The sequence below is a fragment of the Triturus cristatus genome, chromosome 4_2, assembly GCF_964204655.1.
Source record: "Triturus cristatus chromosome 4_2, aTriCri1.1, whole genome shotgun sequence".
In the NCBI taxonomy this organism is placed as follows: Eukaryota; Metazoa; Chordata; class Amphibia; order Caudata; family Salamandridae; genus Triturus; species Triturus cristatus.
This window is the reverse complement of record NC_140586.1, coordinates 335,190,103-335,207,400: the sequence shown is the minus strand read 5'-3', so window position 1 is coordinate 335,207,400 and position 17,298 is coordinate 335,190,103. Positions and strand designations below refer to the sequence as shown.

The following is a 17,298-nucleotide window of genomic DNA, read 5'->3' as shown; positions in this document are numbered from 1 at the left end:
CGGCCTAGCTCTGGGGCCTTCGTGAGGGCATTGTGGACCCACCGGATGTTGTGCCTAGTGGACATTTGTGGCATAAAGCCGGACTGGTCGGGGTGAATAAGGTCTTGGATGCACGAGCGGAGGCGGTTTGCAAGAACCCTTCCCATGAGTTTGGGTTTGAAATTAAGGAGAGAGATGGGGTGATACAAAGAGGAATCTTCCGGGGGACGGCCGGGTTTGAGAAATACTACGATTTCAGCATGGCGCCAATCAGGCAGGGGGTTAGATGTGCTGTTCGAGATCCCCATGAAGTGTCTCCAGCAGAAATGGACCCAGAGCTGTCATATGTGGCTGTAGGAAATCACTGGGGAAACCATTAGGGCCGGCCAGGATGAATACTAACCAGTGCAGGACTGAGTTCGTCTACAGTTATTGGGGCGTCTAGTTGATCTCGTACATGGTCTGGGAGCTTTTGGTGGAGTATATCTGTTAGAAACTCCCCTATAAGAGCGCTCGATATGAGTTCTTTCTGTTTATATAGGGAAGCAGAATAGGCTACGAACACTTGGACCACCGCTTCTGGAGAGGTGCACAAAACTCCTTCTGAGTCCTGAAGCGCTGGAACAGGAGTAGGGGATATCGCGGCCTGGCACAACCAGTGAAGTATTTTACTAGATTTGTCGCCCCATTGATAAATCCAGTGCTGTGGCGCTAGCCAAATCTCGTGTGCCTTATTGATGAGATGTTAATGTATTTGTTGCTGTATTTGGAGGAGATTGCGCTGCAATGTTGGACTGGCAACCGTAAGAAATTGTGCTTCGAGGGACCTCTGGCGGCCTTCTAATTCCACAATTTGGGCAAGACATTTATGTTTTTTGCTTGCATGGAAGCTAATATCGACACCACCAATTGTGGGTTTAGGAACCTACCACAGAATAACACTGGACGGGGCCGAGGCGGCGTTGGCTGAGAGATAGTCGGAAATGGCCTGATGAAGAACATCCTTGTATTTGGGGTCTTGGAGGTACCAGGGCGACATATGCTACAGAAAGTGAGGTTTCTGAGATCCTAAAAGCAGCTTGAGTAAGAGAATGGTCTGATAATCCCCATGGCACAATAGAGACGTTGGACACCCTATGTATGTAACTGTAAGGTAGGAGGACATAATCTAGCTGCGATAGGGTGCCATGCATGGCAGATAGGGATGTAAAACCCCTCTCAGAGGGGTGATAGGTTCGCCACGCATCCGACCACCCCGGTGTAGTAGCCAGGAGATAGTTTGGATCTACCTGTCTGGGGCTCGTGCCGATGATCTAGGGTGACATAACGTCATTCCAATCCCCACCAAGCAGAGTCAGGCCCCCCGTTAGCTCCCCACAATTTGGGAGATTCTATCAGTGAAGGTATGCCCCAGAGGGGGAAGAGCGTAAACACTGCCTATGGTTATGCATTCGCCATGCAATGTACCTGATATAATGGTGTATCAACCCCTGGGATCTAGCCACTGTTTGGATAAGAAAAAACGGGAACCGGTGGTTCACCAGAGTAGCCATGCCCCGGAAGCCCTGTGTGAACCCAGAATGATTTACTGTGGTGTACCCGAATCTGGTGAGGCACGGGGTTTTATTGCCCAGGAGATGAGTCTCCTGTATGAGAAGAATGTCTGTCTTGCTACGTTTGGCCAGCCAGCAAACGGCACCCCATTTAATTTTGTTTAGCGACCCTCTAACATTCCATGATACTATGGTCAATTCCCCAAGCTGGGGAATATGTACGTGTGAAGTCATCTATCTATGGGGATTGCTATCTCAATTTCCTTTGCGAAGGTGTAAGTGTGTGTGTGTGTGTGTGTGTGTACTACAACAATACTAACTTGGTAGGACTGAACTTCCCCTCCCCCAAAGCCCCCTCCAATACTTCCACCAACAAGGAGTATCTGTCACGTGGAGGGAAGCCTGGGGCCCCAACAGGGGGTCCCAGGGAACCTCCACCAAGCATACCCAAACTTACCAAAAAGGTTCAACATAAAAGTTCAGGGGCGTAGCAGTTCTTTGAATGGCCCCTAAGCCATATTGGTTCTCCTAGCGGTTCCACATACATGAGGAGAGTGCCGACGCTGGTCAAGGCCACAGGCAAGAGAGGTAAAGGCGGTCTGTATACATTGATGCCTCGTCTTGGGTCTGGGAGCGCTAGTTGGATCTGGACCTTTGCCTCCTCTTGGAGTTACCCCTCTTATGCCTATTTATCTGCGATCTTTGTGAGGAGTCGGATTCCAGCGGTGGCGGGGTGTGTGATTTTAGATGCATTGTCTCATCTGCCCAGGCAAAGATCGCTTCTGGAGTGTCAAAAAAATGTGATTTTGAGTTGTATGTGACCCTCATTCGGGCAGGATATAGCAGAATATATTGTATGTTGTGTTCCCGGAACCTGCGTTCTAAAGCTGTAAATGACTGGTGCTGTTGCTGCCCCAGTCTAGTGTAGTCCGGGAATATCATTATGGGCTGTGATTCAAAAAGTAGCTGGTCCCTGTGAGTTCTTGCAAATTGTAGGATGGTATCCTGGTCTGCGTAGTTTACCAGTTTGGAAATCACCGGTCTCAGGCGCTCCCCAGGAGGTGGCTTCCTAGTCAGCGCCCTGCGGGCTCTCTCAATTACGAAACAGGAGGACAAGGAGTCTTTTGGCAGAAGGGCCCCCAGCCATTTTGTAAGGAAACAGTCCACGAAGGGGCCCTCGCACCCCTCCGGGAAGCCAATGAAGCTAAGATTGTTGCACCGAGATCGGCCCTTGGCATCTTTGACATGGGATGCCAGCTCCTGTGCGACAACCGTGAGCTTATTCACCTTTTTTTGCAGGGAGGCCACAGTATCTTCCACAATGGAGACATGAGTCTCTGCCTCCGTGATACGGTCCACAGCCTTAGGAGGTCTTGAAGTAGAAACAAAACCTCGGACAGCGCGGCTCTGATCTTCGCATCAAGGGCATTTCGTGCCTTGGAGATTGCAACCAGCAATGCTACTTTGTTGGTGACCAGACCGCCAGCATCGCCTCCCCGAGCCACCCGGGGCGGTAGCAAACTGGTCCAGATTACTTTGCTTGAGTCCGGGGCCTGCCGGTTTATCTTTGCCCATACTGAATGGAAGGAAACGGAGGGGGAGGGGGAGGGGGAAAACACCATGGGAAGCCTCCCCTCCCAGGCAGCGGTGTCCTCATGCCTACGTGGGTTTCTATGTTTGGTTGGTAAATCCAGTGGCGCCAGTCGGGGATCTCCTCCGGGACGCTCCACCGGGCAGCCCCGGGGACAGTGCCGCAGGCTGGGCATCACGGAATCCGACCTCCTCTGGCCACAAGCTGCACCAAGCCTAGCTTGGCTGCTTCTGCAGCCCTAGGCGGCCGTCCAAGTAGACCCCTTAATGGAATCAGTTTCTCACAGGACCCCCAGACAGCAAGCCGCCCCAGTTCAGCCTTTTCCTCCCGGCCTGGAGGCCTCCGCTCTTCCAGGATGTAGCCGTGTGATAGGGGTGCAGCTGCTCACTCCAGGTAAGCATTGGGCGCCCCAGTCACCCAATCGGCAGTCTTCAGTGGTACTCCCAAGCCAAAGTAGCCCTCGTGCAACGGTGGGATCTCAATATGCCAGGCGCTAGGCGAGGGGGCCTGATGTTCTCTGTGGTCCCCTTCGCCGCCCCAGTTGCTCTTATTATCGGGACGTAAGTCGGCTGGGGCCCTTTGTCTTCGGGCGCCGCGTCCGCAGCTCCGGGCAGGCTCTATTTGGTCCCTGGACCTCACCTACAACATGATGGTGTGGCCCGGCAAGGCCCAGTCCGCCCTCGATAATAGGCCGCGGCCAGGCCCTCCCCACCCCGCTGCGGGACCTTTTCTCTGGCATCGCCCACCGCTCTACCACCCAGGTCCACTGAGGCGGGTGGAGAGCCCCGCCGAACACTGCAGTGCGGCCTCGGGTGCCGCTGCCCAATGCATCCTGCAGGTAACGCGACCCCTGCCGGTCTGCAGACTGCCGCAGCACGGCCTGCACCGCGACCACCTCAGCAATGGCCCAAAATGGCATCTCCTCACCTCCGGCCATGGTCCGTGGGTCGGCTCACGATCCCTTTCTGAAGCTGCGTCCTTCGCTGGACGTCGGCCCCGCGGTGAAACGTCTGGGGGCAGCGCGGGCCTAGGCCACAACCACAGGTCCGTCTCCCGTGGTCTGATCCGGTCTTTGGACTGCCGCTGCTTCACAAACTGGAACTCCGCCCGACCCCTGTGACCAGCGCTGCTGGTAGTGACCAATGGAGACAGGATTTTGAAAGGATTCCAGTGGGTTATAGGTTTGGGAGGCCGGAGCCTCGCTAGGCTGCATCCGCCATGTTGGCCATCCAAGCCACGCCTCCCTTGCTAAGTCTTTTTAACCTCTCCTTTCACACGTTGTGATAGTTTCCTATTTTCTCATCCTCTTTCTTTCTTTTTTGCCTTTTTCTTTCTTGCTCTTGGACAAAGTCTGACAATGCACAATAGAACGCAGTCCTCAAAAATGTGTGATTTATTCCACCATCTGCAAACACTGGCCCGAGTTAAGCACTGGGTAATGACCTAATATAGTAACACTTGTTCCTCTGCATTTGCATGCAGGTTTTTTTTGTTTTTGTTATTTACTTTTTAAAGAGGTTTTTCAGTTAGTCGATCAGAAGCAGTCTAACTTTCAAACAATGTATTAATTTACTCCTTGATCACATCTCATAAAATTGATTTTGAATCGGCAAAGTTCCACACAGCCTTGACCCCTGTCACGCCATAAGCCTCTCAGCAGCTTTCCTGGTGAGGAGCTATTAAAAAAGTTAGGAAGGTGAAAAGACTGAAAGTAAACGGAGCCCGCAGCTTGCTTACTTTCTGTTCCTCTGTTAATGACCCGAAGACCAGTTGTAGCAAGGGTGGTGCCCAGTTTGCCAAATGGAGGTCAGCGGTAGAAAACTGCCATCGTGGCTAGGCCCTATTGATATCCACTGTTTCAACTGTTTCAAAGAGTACTGCCACATATCTTCAATAGCCACATGGAGAAAACAGTTCCTACAAAACGTTTCACAAAATACTAGCTGTGATTCCACAGCCCGTTCTTTTTACTGAGACCCAAACACCCTTGACCTGGTATCTTCAGTCCTAACTCCAGGAATGTAAGATCCTTTTGAAGCCTTGCAATGAGCAGAAAGGTGATTTCTGATCCACTCAGAACAAAGTGAATCATTGTGATATATACCACCTATATCTTTAATTATTTAATGTCCTTCACTGCAACATACTTCCTCCTTGCAAATTATTCCCTCAAACCGACCTTTGATCAAGGATGCATGCACTCCCATTTCATTCTGATCTAGAGTACAGCTATCTCTACTCCTGAAAGCTCATGTGCAAATTTATAATAACGTCCAATACTCTGTGTTGATCCAATAAAGGGTGCTGTCACCTCAACAGAATCTGAATTACTACCTGAAACATAATTTAGTCATGATAACACAGAGATAGTTAATACTGCATTGAAACAAATCCGTAATCATTATTGCGGTTAGATAGTTTACACATAGCGCAATGTATGTCGCTTCCCTACATGCTTCGCCCTAGTTGGAGCTCAGAGGGCCTTTAAGGATTAAAGAAAGGCAGTTAAATTTTATGGCAAGACCGGAGGCTCATAATATGCTTTCTTATCTTGCTTTATATGAATAGCAGCCAAGATAAACACAAAACTACAGTTCCCAACAGGCCAAGCGAAATATTGGCCAATGGGAGACAAAACTATCAACAGTATCAACCAATGAACAGGCAGCCTTGGATATAACGGAGGGTCAGACTGCGAACAGCCCTCTTTTCTTGCTGCTCGCAGTCAAGATAAGTACCCTTTCATTATCTCCTGTGTAATATTCATGACGTTTCTTTATTTTACTTAAAAGTGGTTTTATTGCTGGATTTGTGAGTGTGCTGCCTATTTACTTCCCCGCTATTTCATTTTCGAGCATCTCCCTCCTCACGCTCTTACCGCTCCCGGTTTCCTCGCACGTCGCCAGTTCCTCGCGACGCGCGGCAGCCATTTCCAGCGCTTTCATTTCAGTGCGCTGTTCCTGCTTGCTGCTTCGCCCACACTCCTGTCACAGCTCTCAGCGTCTTCATTTAGTTCCCGCCTCTGGGAGGGGTTGTCTACTGCCGGTCAGGTTTTTCTTTTTTGTATCTCCACGCCCACAGGCAAGGGCTTATTTCTGCAAAGAATTAACTCCTTGGTGTCTGGTTTTTCCAATTGCTTGACATGGAGCTGGAAAGCTCTGAGTTCCAAATTTAATAATGAGGAAGGGGAGGCATTTAAGACCGATTTGAATGCATTCATTAATAATTCTGTAGAACATGCGGTTGAGGCTTCTGTGAAGCGTTTTTCTAAGGATATGGAACATTCCTTGTTGTCATGAATGTCCAAGCCTTTGGCCCTGTCTGCGGAGGATAGCAGAAAAAGAAAATTGGTACCTTCCAGCAATAAAAGTGTTTCTGTTAATGTGTCACTTGGATTGGATGAGGTTGCCTCTCACAAGGTTGAGGACTTGGTGCCTCCCAGGCCTCCTGTCATGGAGGGGTTATCTGTGTCTTTTACCAATCGTAAAGCTAAATCAAAACAAGCTGAGGTACCTGAGAAATTAGTAATTTCTCATATTTTGGACACTGACGACGATTTATGTGACGCTGATGATATTTTTGACGATCTTGATGCCAATGATCCTAGTCCTCTGCCTAAGAAAGCAAAAACTGACCCTTTTTCCTTTGAACCTATCCTGGATGCAGAAGGTACTCCAATGTTTGATCCATCCACTATCCACCATCCTAATTCCACCATGTTGGCGAGTATATTTACGTCAGGCTGCGTTTGCCTTTGGATAAGGCTGTTAGGTCCAAGCTAAAATCTGAATGTCCCAAACCTTCTCTTCCTTCTAACGTCTCTAGTACTCCCACCATTGACCAGCCTCTACTGACCTTCTTTTCCAAGTTTGGTAAAGATGCACGCTAGGGTGTGGATAAAGCTTGGTCCACCTGCCAGGACAAATTGTGGATGTGGTTGGTCATCTAACCCGTATTTTTGACCTGGCTGAATCCGCCCCTTTGGACGGTACAGACCTGGATTCTCAGGACGTTTCTTTATGGGTGCAACGGGCCTTTTGACTTCTGGACAATGCCAACGCTGCCATTACGCATGAGCGACGCAAGGGCCTCCTGATGAAACTGGACCCCAAATTAGCCAATTTGGCCTCCTTGGATCCTGATATCAAAGCCGATGGTCTCCTGTTCGGAGATTCTCTTGTCATGGATCTTAGTAAATTTGTTTCAACTTTTGCGTCCATTGACAAGGCCCAGCAGTCTATCAAGAAGGTGTTTTCCCCACGTGTTTTTGGAGGGGCCACAGAGGCAGAGGTCGCTTTGCCAGCCGTTCCTCCCACAATCAAGGCTCCAGAGGGTCCTTCAATTCCGGCAACAATTACCAGGAATTCAAACCCCAGTTCTATCCCCAAAGGGGCTGAGGTTTCCGTGGCCAGAAAAACTTCAGAAACAATTTCTAACAAGGTAATTTGTCCCGTTCCTCCCCCGGCAGGGGGTCGTCTAAAGTTTTTCCTACCAAAGTGGTGGTCTCTGACTGCAGACCCTTGGGTCCTCAATTCCATACATGGCTATCTTATAGAGTGCTACGCTTCTCCTTTCCAGACAGCTTTCCCTCCTCCTCTCGTTTTCTCAAACGAAATGGCAAGTCTCATCTCTTTAGAGGTTCAATCTCTTCTTCAAAAATGCGCCATCCCGGTGGCTCCTCTGGACCCTTCAGGTTTCCTAAGTTCTATAGTTCTAGTTCAAAAGAAAAACAAAAAGATGCGTCCGGTTATAAACCTCAAATGGTTCAACCAGTTTGTGGTCTATCGCCACTTCAAAATGGAGACCGTCATTCATTTCAGAGATTCTCTTCGCTTAAACGAGTGGATGGTCAGAATAGATCTCCAGGACGCCTACCTCATGGTTCCAATTCACCATTCCCACAGGAAATTCCTTCAATTTCAATGGTTGGGAGTGTCTTACCATTTTTGTTCTTTCCCCTTCGGGCTGTCTTCAGCCCCATGGTATTTCACCAAGATCAGGAAACCTGTAGTGACTTACCTGAGGTCCCTCGGGATACGATTGATTATTCATCTCGACAACATCCTGTTGATGAATCTGGACAGAACAACTCTGTTATCGCACTTACACATTACTCAGTCTCTTCTTTCCGATTTGGGTTTCCTCCTAAACCCCGTAAAGTCTATGCTCGTTCCTTCCCAACAAATTGACTTTCTAGGTTTTCTGGTGGACTCATCCACCACTTCCCTTCATCTCCCTCAATCAAAGGTTTCCACTATAAAGTCAGTTTTCCCAAGTGCTTCGAAGCAACTTTATTTCTCTCAGATCTCTTGCAAGGGTCGTGGGCCTGCTGTCTGCTTCCATCCAAGCTATCTTCCCTGGTCCGCTCCACTATCGGGCTCTTCAGCGTTTAAAAATCCAACATCTATGTAGAGGTCTGGCGTATTCCGATCTCATTTCTCTAGATCAAGAGTACCGTTTGGAACTTCAGTGGTGGATAGACCATCTGGATGCCTGGAATGACAGAACCATTTTCGCCCCGGTCCCAGATCTTGTGTTAGAATCCGATGCAAGCTTGACAGGTTGGGACACCCGGTGTGGCACGATATAGACTTGAGGTACTTGGTCTCTAGAGGAGTCGAGATTGCACATAAAATGTTTAGAGATGCTTGCAGGCTCCTTTGCGATCAGAAGCCTCGCCAAAAACAGAGTGTTTTTCTATTCTCCTTGGCATGGACAATGTTTCTGCGGTTCGCTACATCAACCATCTAGGTGGCTCCAAGTCCAGACCCCTGGCGGAGTTAGCAAAGTGCCTGTGGGAGTTTTGCTTCCTCAACAAGATCTCTGTCAAAGCAGAATACCTTCCAGGCAATCTCAACTCCATAGCTGATTGGCACTCTCGCTTCCTACGAGATTCCAGCGACTGGAGGCTTCTTCCATCTGTCTTTCTCTCTCTTTCAAAAGTGGAGCCCTTTGCATATTGGCCTCTCGTCTCAATTCACAACTTCCACGGTTCTTCAGTTGGCGTCCGGATCCTTCCGCCCTTGCGACGGACGCCTTTCTCCAGGATTGGTTTACTCATCTCCATTATGCTTTTCCTCCTTTTCTCATGATCAGGAGGGTGTTAGCTCAAACTTCTCGGCAACAAGCCTCTCTGGTTCTGGTAGTTCCCTTCTGACAATCCTAGGTCTGGTTCCCATCTCTTCTGGAGATGGCGATGGATTTCCCGGCCCTTCTTCCCTCCTTCAACAACCTTCTCTTGAACCCTTTGGGTCATCCTCACCCTCTGGTTCTAGACAATTCTCTGACCCTGTCCGCATGGAAGATATCGGGTCAATCCAATCTGACAATGTCATTTCGCAAGAGGCTTCTATCTTCATCAGCAGGACTTGGGCCCCAGGAACTACTAAGGCTTACAAATCAGCGTGGTCTTTATGGGCAAGCTGGTGTCTGGGGAAAAAGTGTTGATCCTTTTCAGCCCATTTAACTTAAATTGTCAATTTTTGGGCTTCTGGGGCCAGCTCAGGTAAGGCTTATAGAACGGTGAACCTGTACAGGTCTGCTATTTCTCTCAATCATTCTCCTATTGATGGTAAACCAGTTGGCGAGCACCCCCTTATTTGTCGCCTCCTTTACCAAAATACTCAAGATTATGGGATGTGAACTTGGTTCTTAAACTCTTTGTAGATTGGCCGGATAATGCAGATCGTAACTTAAAAATGCTCATAAATATTTTGTTTTTATTAGTGTTCAATTTGAGTAACATTAAAAGCCAGTCCACACAAATGAAGGGGTGAGGGTACGGACTCACCTACCCCGAACCCCCTGTCACTACTTAGTACACCAGAAGGAGTAGAGAGTAATAAAAAAAAGTTTATCATGATGGCACGTGCTGTGTGTGCTAATACTGCCCTCACTCACACAAATGTGTGACATGCTTCATCAAAGGCGCTAGTGAGAGTGCAGTGTTGTGTAAGTTAAAACTAGCTCGGAAGTGTCGCTGTGCTTAAGACTTTATTCCTTGACCCTCCGGCCAGGGTTAAAAGCGTGAAGGATGGTGATTATTGGGAGATGCAATGTGCTCCTAACACCCCTCCTTTACTGCCAGGTGGTCGACATGTTTCGGCTGTGTGTGTGCACCCCACGTGTAGGGTCAAGCCGGCCTTCCTCAGGACTCTACCTGTCCCAGTGTTTTGATACTCTCACCTCCAGTTGAGATAGGAGGATGTCTAGAAACCTGTTGTTCTGTATCGAGGAATTTCCTCTACGATAGTAGTGGAATTACAAGTTTCACCCTATTTCGAGTTTGAACTGGCGGCGGGCAAGAAGAGACCCCCTCTAGTCACACTTACTCCAAGGGTGGTGCTCCTCCAAAGCTGCTCGCCTTCGTGCAGGACAACACTGCTCTTTCACTACCGCCGTTCCCAGCCACTGTGATATAAACCGTCTCTCTCTGTGTTGTATTGTCTTTCCCCACCCTATTGCTCCACCCCGTATGTGGCTACGCCGAGGTGTATTGTAAGCAGCCGTATGATGAAGCATGTCACACATTTGTGTGAGTGAGGACAGTATTAGCACACACAGCACGTTCCATCACGAGATATAAACGTTTTTTATTACTCCTTACGGTGTACTTAACATTAAAAGCCACCTTTGGCTGTACTGTTTCCAGGCAGTTGAGAAATGTGACATGGATAGAGGGGGTCTCATGATCTAGGCATATAATAAACTATGGGGCATATTTACAAGCCCCTAATACCACAGGAGCAGCACATTTTTCTACATTCTGGTGGCGTTGCGCCATTCCCCATATTAGCAACGTGGCGCTAAGCCACTTAACGTGGCTTAATGCCAACTTGGAAATATGCCTCTTACTGTCAGTCTGCTGCAGCAAAGAGGCGTGCAATGGGTATTGCTGTGGGTGTTCCACCACAACACCCATTGCTTTTTGACACTGCCCTAGATTTAAAAGGGTGGGGCAGTGCCAAAAACTAAGGCTAGGTAAAACCTGGTCCTAGGATGGCGATATGAGGAGAAATTATTACTTTCTCCTCGTTTTTTGCTCTTTCTATGTGTGCTGCATTTTGCAGTACACAATGAAAGAGCAAATCGCCATTAAAGATTGTTTGTGCAGGAAGGTGTCCCCTTCTGCGCATAAACAATTCCCATTGCAGCGCAGGCACCCCTGCAACATGGAGCAAGGGTGCCTGCACTGGCGTTAAGTAGCTTTTTTCAGCACCAGGGCTAGGGGGAACGCAGGGGTGTGCTATAAATACGGCGCATCTCTGCGTTTTGAAAATGTCAGGGCGCGGTGCTGCCAAATTTGGCGTAACACTGCACTCTGACATTTTCTTGTAAATAATCTCATGTGTCACATGCAGATGAAATAGCAGCACAACCAAAAGATTGAATAAGGTAGGAGGGAGGGTAAGCATTCCGTCTGGAAAGCATTGGGGACAATAATGAACCCCATGAAACTCCTGAAGAAGACTCCATATTAGCTCATATGAAATCAGCGAGTTCAACAGATAACACCAATCATTCACAAAATGAGAGAAAACAATAGAGGATGGTGCATGCTATTCCTACCTCCTTCAAACAATTGGGTACTATGGTATGGTCAACCACAGCAAAGAGGTCCAGGAGACCACTCCCTCTGTGTCACCCTCATCTACAATGTGACAGATCTCTTCCATGGCAGCAAAAACCACTGCCCTATCTCTGCGTCTTCTGGGATTAAAACCAAAAAGACACTCTCTATGAATATTGAGTTCTTATAGAAAAGCAAACATTTGCTTTGCCACAACTATCTGCATAAGTTAATTACTGCACACAACCTATCAGATGGATGCCTGTCACTGCATTGATTAGGCTTTCTCTGGGATGACACGTCTCTGGATACCCTTTCACAGAGGAGCCTAGCACTTCACTGGTCAGGCAATCACAGGGATGGCTGTCACTACTGCACTAATCGCGCTTTCTCCGGAGAAGCTGTTGTTGCACTGTCCAGGCATTCAGAGGGTGTCTGTGGATCAAGAGACGACATAGATGTTTATCACTGCATTGATCATGCTTTCATAAAGCCATCGATTACAGCGCATGGATGTTCATGACTGCAATGATCAGGCTACCATGAGATATCTATCAGTGCATGGATGATGCTATCAAAGATATCCATCACTGCACAGAGGTGTCCATGCACTTATTCGGTTATCACAGAATGGCTACCACTGCACTGATCTGGCTACCATAGGGATGTTTATTGCTGTATTTGTCAAGATATCACAGATTGAGATAAAGGGCAAAGAATGGTTCTGACGAAAGTAGGAACAACTCCAATCGGCCCCAAACACAAGTGACTCATTATTTGGAGATCTCTGTGCAAAGCAGAGGTTGCCGACTGATCATGATTACACGTAATCCATGCGCCTGGAATTTTCTCCCGTACATTTTGGTCGGTCAATCTGGCAAGCTTAACAAGTGAAAAGGACCCTGCAAACATAGGGGTGTGTGCATTTTGATGCAGAAAACACCAACATCCACATGTTATTCCCCACTGTTAAAAGCCATCTTGCAATAGGTCCTAGGTTTTTGGATTTGATATGGTGCAATAGGTAGAACACTGGTAAATGGTGCCTAATGGTATGGTGAAACATATGTTGAGCTACTGAAATACCATAAACTACCACAGTAGAAACTTCAAATTAGGGAACTTGTGGATGGGAAACAAAGACATTTCCAATTCATGTTGAAATATTGAATATAAAAGATGTTAGAGAGTAACAAGGAAGAAAAATACAACAAAAGTTCTAAATCTAGTTCTCAAATGTCTAAAATCTAAAAGACTTATTGTTAATCTCTTCACAGAGAAACATGAAGAAAATGCTCCTAATAGTTCTATTTTTTAATTTGGAGAAATCACCAGGTAGCGTAAATGGCTGCATGTATACATGAACAAGCTCTTTACCTCACACCCATATAGCTTGTACGGCAAACCCAGGATTTTGTAGTCAATGAGCAGATTTCCCCTCAGCTGCGTGAATGCTTCTGTGAAATCTTTCATGGCCTGCTCATAGCTGCAGAGAGAAAAAGGGGAGGAGAGATACTTTATACTGTAACAATTAAGTAGTGCCACATTAATTTTCTGAGGATGCAGAATAATCCACATAATGATGACATACTTGATGGATTTGCCACATAATTGATCATTTTCAGCATAACAAGCGCATTTATTATCAAATGAACACATTTTTTATTTATGTATTTAAATTCACCTCTCCTCACCCAAAGGTGAATGTCTGGTAAATCTTGGAAGGGAAGAGAGAGAGATCCAGAGATCCAGAGATCCAGAGATCCAGATCCAGTAAAATCGTTGCTTGTTTTGGTGTTCGGGTCTTGTGATGGAACGTATAGAGTTATCAGAATGTTTCTCTCCTAGTTTTTCCCCAAAGACTCCAGTAAGCTCCCATTGGCTTTAATGATTATAGTTTCCTACGACTTCCATGCTAACTGGTAGGATCAATTTGTAATGGTTTATCCTGTGAAGATAGTGATACCACTTTGCACATCACAAGCAGAGACTCATCTGTAGAATTATGCTTAATTCTGGGGTCACACCTCCAGAAGGACTAAGCAATGAGTAGGAACAAGCCGGAGACAGCAAACCAAACTGATGCCTGGTATCAACCACTGATCATATGTTGAACTACTAAGTGGACTCCTCATCATTCTGCAGGTGCAGGCGGCAGCATGGGCAATATACTGTCTGATGACTAACCTGGTCGAATGGAACACGGCTCATTAAGGACTGAGCTGTACAGCATAGCCCAAATAGGCAGTTAGAGTCCTGTAGGAAAAACATAGGTGTCGTTTGGATTGTGGCTTTATTGGTCAAATTTACACACATGCATGGACCCTTATTCCCCAAACTATCCACAGTGGCGGAAGTGAAGTCATGCTCACTTTTTGCCCCTCGCGAGTCCTTTGTTTACTCCTAAGGGCTCAGAGAAGGGAAAGAGGTGGAAACTATGATGGTCAACCTCCTTTGAAGAACTCTCCTGTGACCAATTAGGATCGCACCCCAATGCTAGAGCCCCTATGGGTTACCTTGCTGAGGTGTCAAGGGAACAGGTGGAGAAGATGATGTTAGAAGTAAACGCAGGCTCCCAGCTCGACCCCTCTTCTCCTGCATAACCCCAGTTCTAAGTCATCATCTAACCCAAATTTGTAACTCCTCTCTAACGAATGCTGAGAATCCAAACACAAAGAAGCAAGCACTAATTATTCCCCTGGCTAATAAGGAAGGATTAGACTCCTCCAGCCTAACTAATTGCCGCCCCATCTCTTTGCTTCTGTACAGGTCCAAAGTCCTGGAAAGACTCGTCAACCGTCAGTTGACCGTTTTTCTGAAATACAAGAAGCTACTGGACCCTTCTCAGATGGGATTCAGAACCAAGAACAGTACAGAATCGACTCCTGGCTGTTCTGTGCACCATAAGATGAGAAGTAGATCAGGGCAAAGCTGCTGCCCTGATTCTACTTGATCTCTCTGGGGCATTCAATCCTGTCTCACACAGTCGAATGATAAATAAACTTCATGAGGTAGGGCTCCACTCTACAGCCCTACGTTGGTTTGTATCGTTTCTGAGCAAAGGTCCCAGTTTGTCCAGCTGAATACTGTTATATCTTCCCTTACAGCTTCAAATGATGGGTACCCAAGGTTCTTCTTTGAGCCTGACACTTCTTAATGTGTATGTCATATCTGTTGCTAAGCTGGTCCATAAAGGGGGATTCGAGGTATGCTCACATGCAAATGATACGCAATTGGTCATCTCAATGGGAGAGAAACATGAAGAAATTAGAACTAACCTTTCTAGCTGCCTCGCTGAAGTAGCTGCCTGGATGAGGGCACACTACCTAAAACTAGAGGCAGAAAAAACAGAAATTTGACTATTTGGAGGTGCCCACCAGATTTGAGACTCATCGTGGTGGCATGTGGCCCTGGGACCCACCCCTAAAAAAAGTTGCAAAAAATGTAGGAATCTACATTGATGAGTCTGTATCTATACAGGAGCAAGTCATGCCCACTTGTGGCAAATACTATGGCTCGTTCAAAATCCTTAAACTCTTCTACTGGATTCCAGTAGATTGGAGCATAACCATAGTCCAAGCCCTAGTGGTTAGTAGTTTGGACTACGGAAATGCCCTATACATGGGGATAGCTTACTATCTCTTTAACCGCTTGCAGGTGAGACAAAGCATGGCTGCTAAACTCCTCTACAATAAAGACAGATACTGCTCCGTCTGCCTAAAAACCCTCCATTGGCTGCACATTCAAAGAAGGGCAAAATTCAAACTTCTTTGCCACTCTCACAAGGCTCTTCATAACTCAGGTGCCGTGATCCTTCGATCTGAAAGGGAGTTCTACATACGCACAAGAAGTCTGAGATCCGCTATTCTTGGCTTAGCCATAACCAAACGTGTCTAAAAAGTCAGATCCGGATGCCACTCCTTCACCCATCCTGCAGCAGCCCATTGGAATGTTCTACCCCTGGACTCCGCCTCACGAATGGCCACCTCAGATTCAGAAAGAAGCTTAAAACGTGGCTCTTTCCAGAGTAACTGATTTTATCTCTTAAATGTCCTTCCCCTCCCTCACGCAGCAAACCGGGCGTGTGGCAGCTACAGTGCTGTGATATTCCCTTGTAGATGAGTGTTCGTGCCAGACAAATACTGCAAAGTAAAATTAAACAAGCATTTACAATGCAATAGGTCTCGCTCTGACATTATTTTTAGCTATTGACATTGTAAATGACATTGTTTTTTGGTTTTGGTTTTGGTTTTCTTTTGTAAAACATAAATAAAATGCATTGTAATTTAATATGGCCATTGCTAAAAAAAAGTTTAAATGTGAAATATATTGCATTTACGCTAGTGTAGTTATGTTTTTGCAGAGTTCTTTATTGGTTCTTCCAACAAAAGTGTGTTACTGTCTCACTGCCCCAGACTGGGCTTTAAAATTAACAGACTGCGATTAACTCAGCCGCTATTTTGTCATCTGTGCATCTTGTAAATGATTCATCTACCTAATAAATGGGTTACATTTGACATTGGGCCCTACAGTGGGCTTCTGTCTCCATGATTGTAATTCTCTATTTTAGGTATTAATAAAACATTGCTGGCAAAGTATGATATGCAAAACACAGCTACCCTGTGTGATCTTAAGTACATATTCATTCTAAGAGATGTCAACTCTGAGGTCTTATCCCGATTAGCTTTCCATAGTAGGCTTATGTGCAGCTCATTTTCTCAAGATTAGGCACGTTATGTGGGCGCTACTAAATTGACCCTCTCAAACGCCCCACACTGAATAAAGGGCTGATGATTAGAAGACGTTTTCTCTCTATCCTTGCTTCATTATTGATCAAGCATGTTTTATTCAAGAGCAACCTTTCATGTAGAAAAGTTAGCTCGTTACCCTGTTGGCTTTTATGCGGTCCTTTTTTCCTTAAAGCCAGTGTTCTCTAAAAATGCCCAAAAATCACATTAAACCAATCAAAAACAATGCATGAATGTGAAGTGAGAAGTGGAAAGCTACCAGAGTTTTTGTGGAATTAAAATGTCAATATATGCAATCGTGTGGGGGTATGGCATATGTGGTGGCAGCAGCAGGAATGTTTTTGTCTATTTACTAATAAATATGGCACGAAATGTTGAAAATAATTTTACGAAATTAACTGAAAAACATTTCAAATAAGCCTGAATCCTAATACCTAAGCTCCCCGCACCATAGAATACCCGAGGATCCTCACCTGCGTAATGCCTTGGAGTAAACGCTTTAGTCACGCAAAGTAATGGTAGTTTGCTGCCACTGCATCGTAAAACTAAAAAGCAACATTACACGATTCGAAAATATCATCACTAGGCTACGGATTTTTTGGGTGTTGCACTAACTAACTTGATTTTGGGACTCAAAGCGGCTATGATTTAAGGTTAATTCATACAGGTCTGAAAAAAAAATTGGTGTGTGCGTTCCCGATTACTGCGTGTTTAATACACGCCTGTACTTTTTTCTCTTTCTCAATCTGTGTCGTTGCGCTCGGCCACGCTTGCCTTGGGTTTGGGACTTAATGTACTTTTTATTTTTAAAAGGCACATCGTTGTTTTTTTTGTTTTTTTACAACTTCAGTCTAGTCA

At 46.4% G+C, this 17,298-nt stretch overlaps 1 protein-coding gene across 1 annotated transcript in view; it reads right to left on the bottom strand.

Moving 5' to 3' along the window:
• The window catches only part of NCF2 (neutrophil cytosolic factor 2), a 141,470-nt gene that overhangs the window by 102,951 nt on the left and 21,221 nt on the right, over positions 1-17,298 (bottom strand). The window contains exon 3 of the mRNA XM_085601723.1: positions 13,070-13,178. Within this exon, the coding sequence (XP_085457849.1) occupies positions 13,070-13,178 (109 nt within the window). The remainder of the gene's footprint in view (positions 1-13,069; positions 13,179-17,298) is intronic.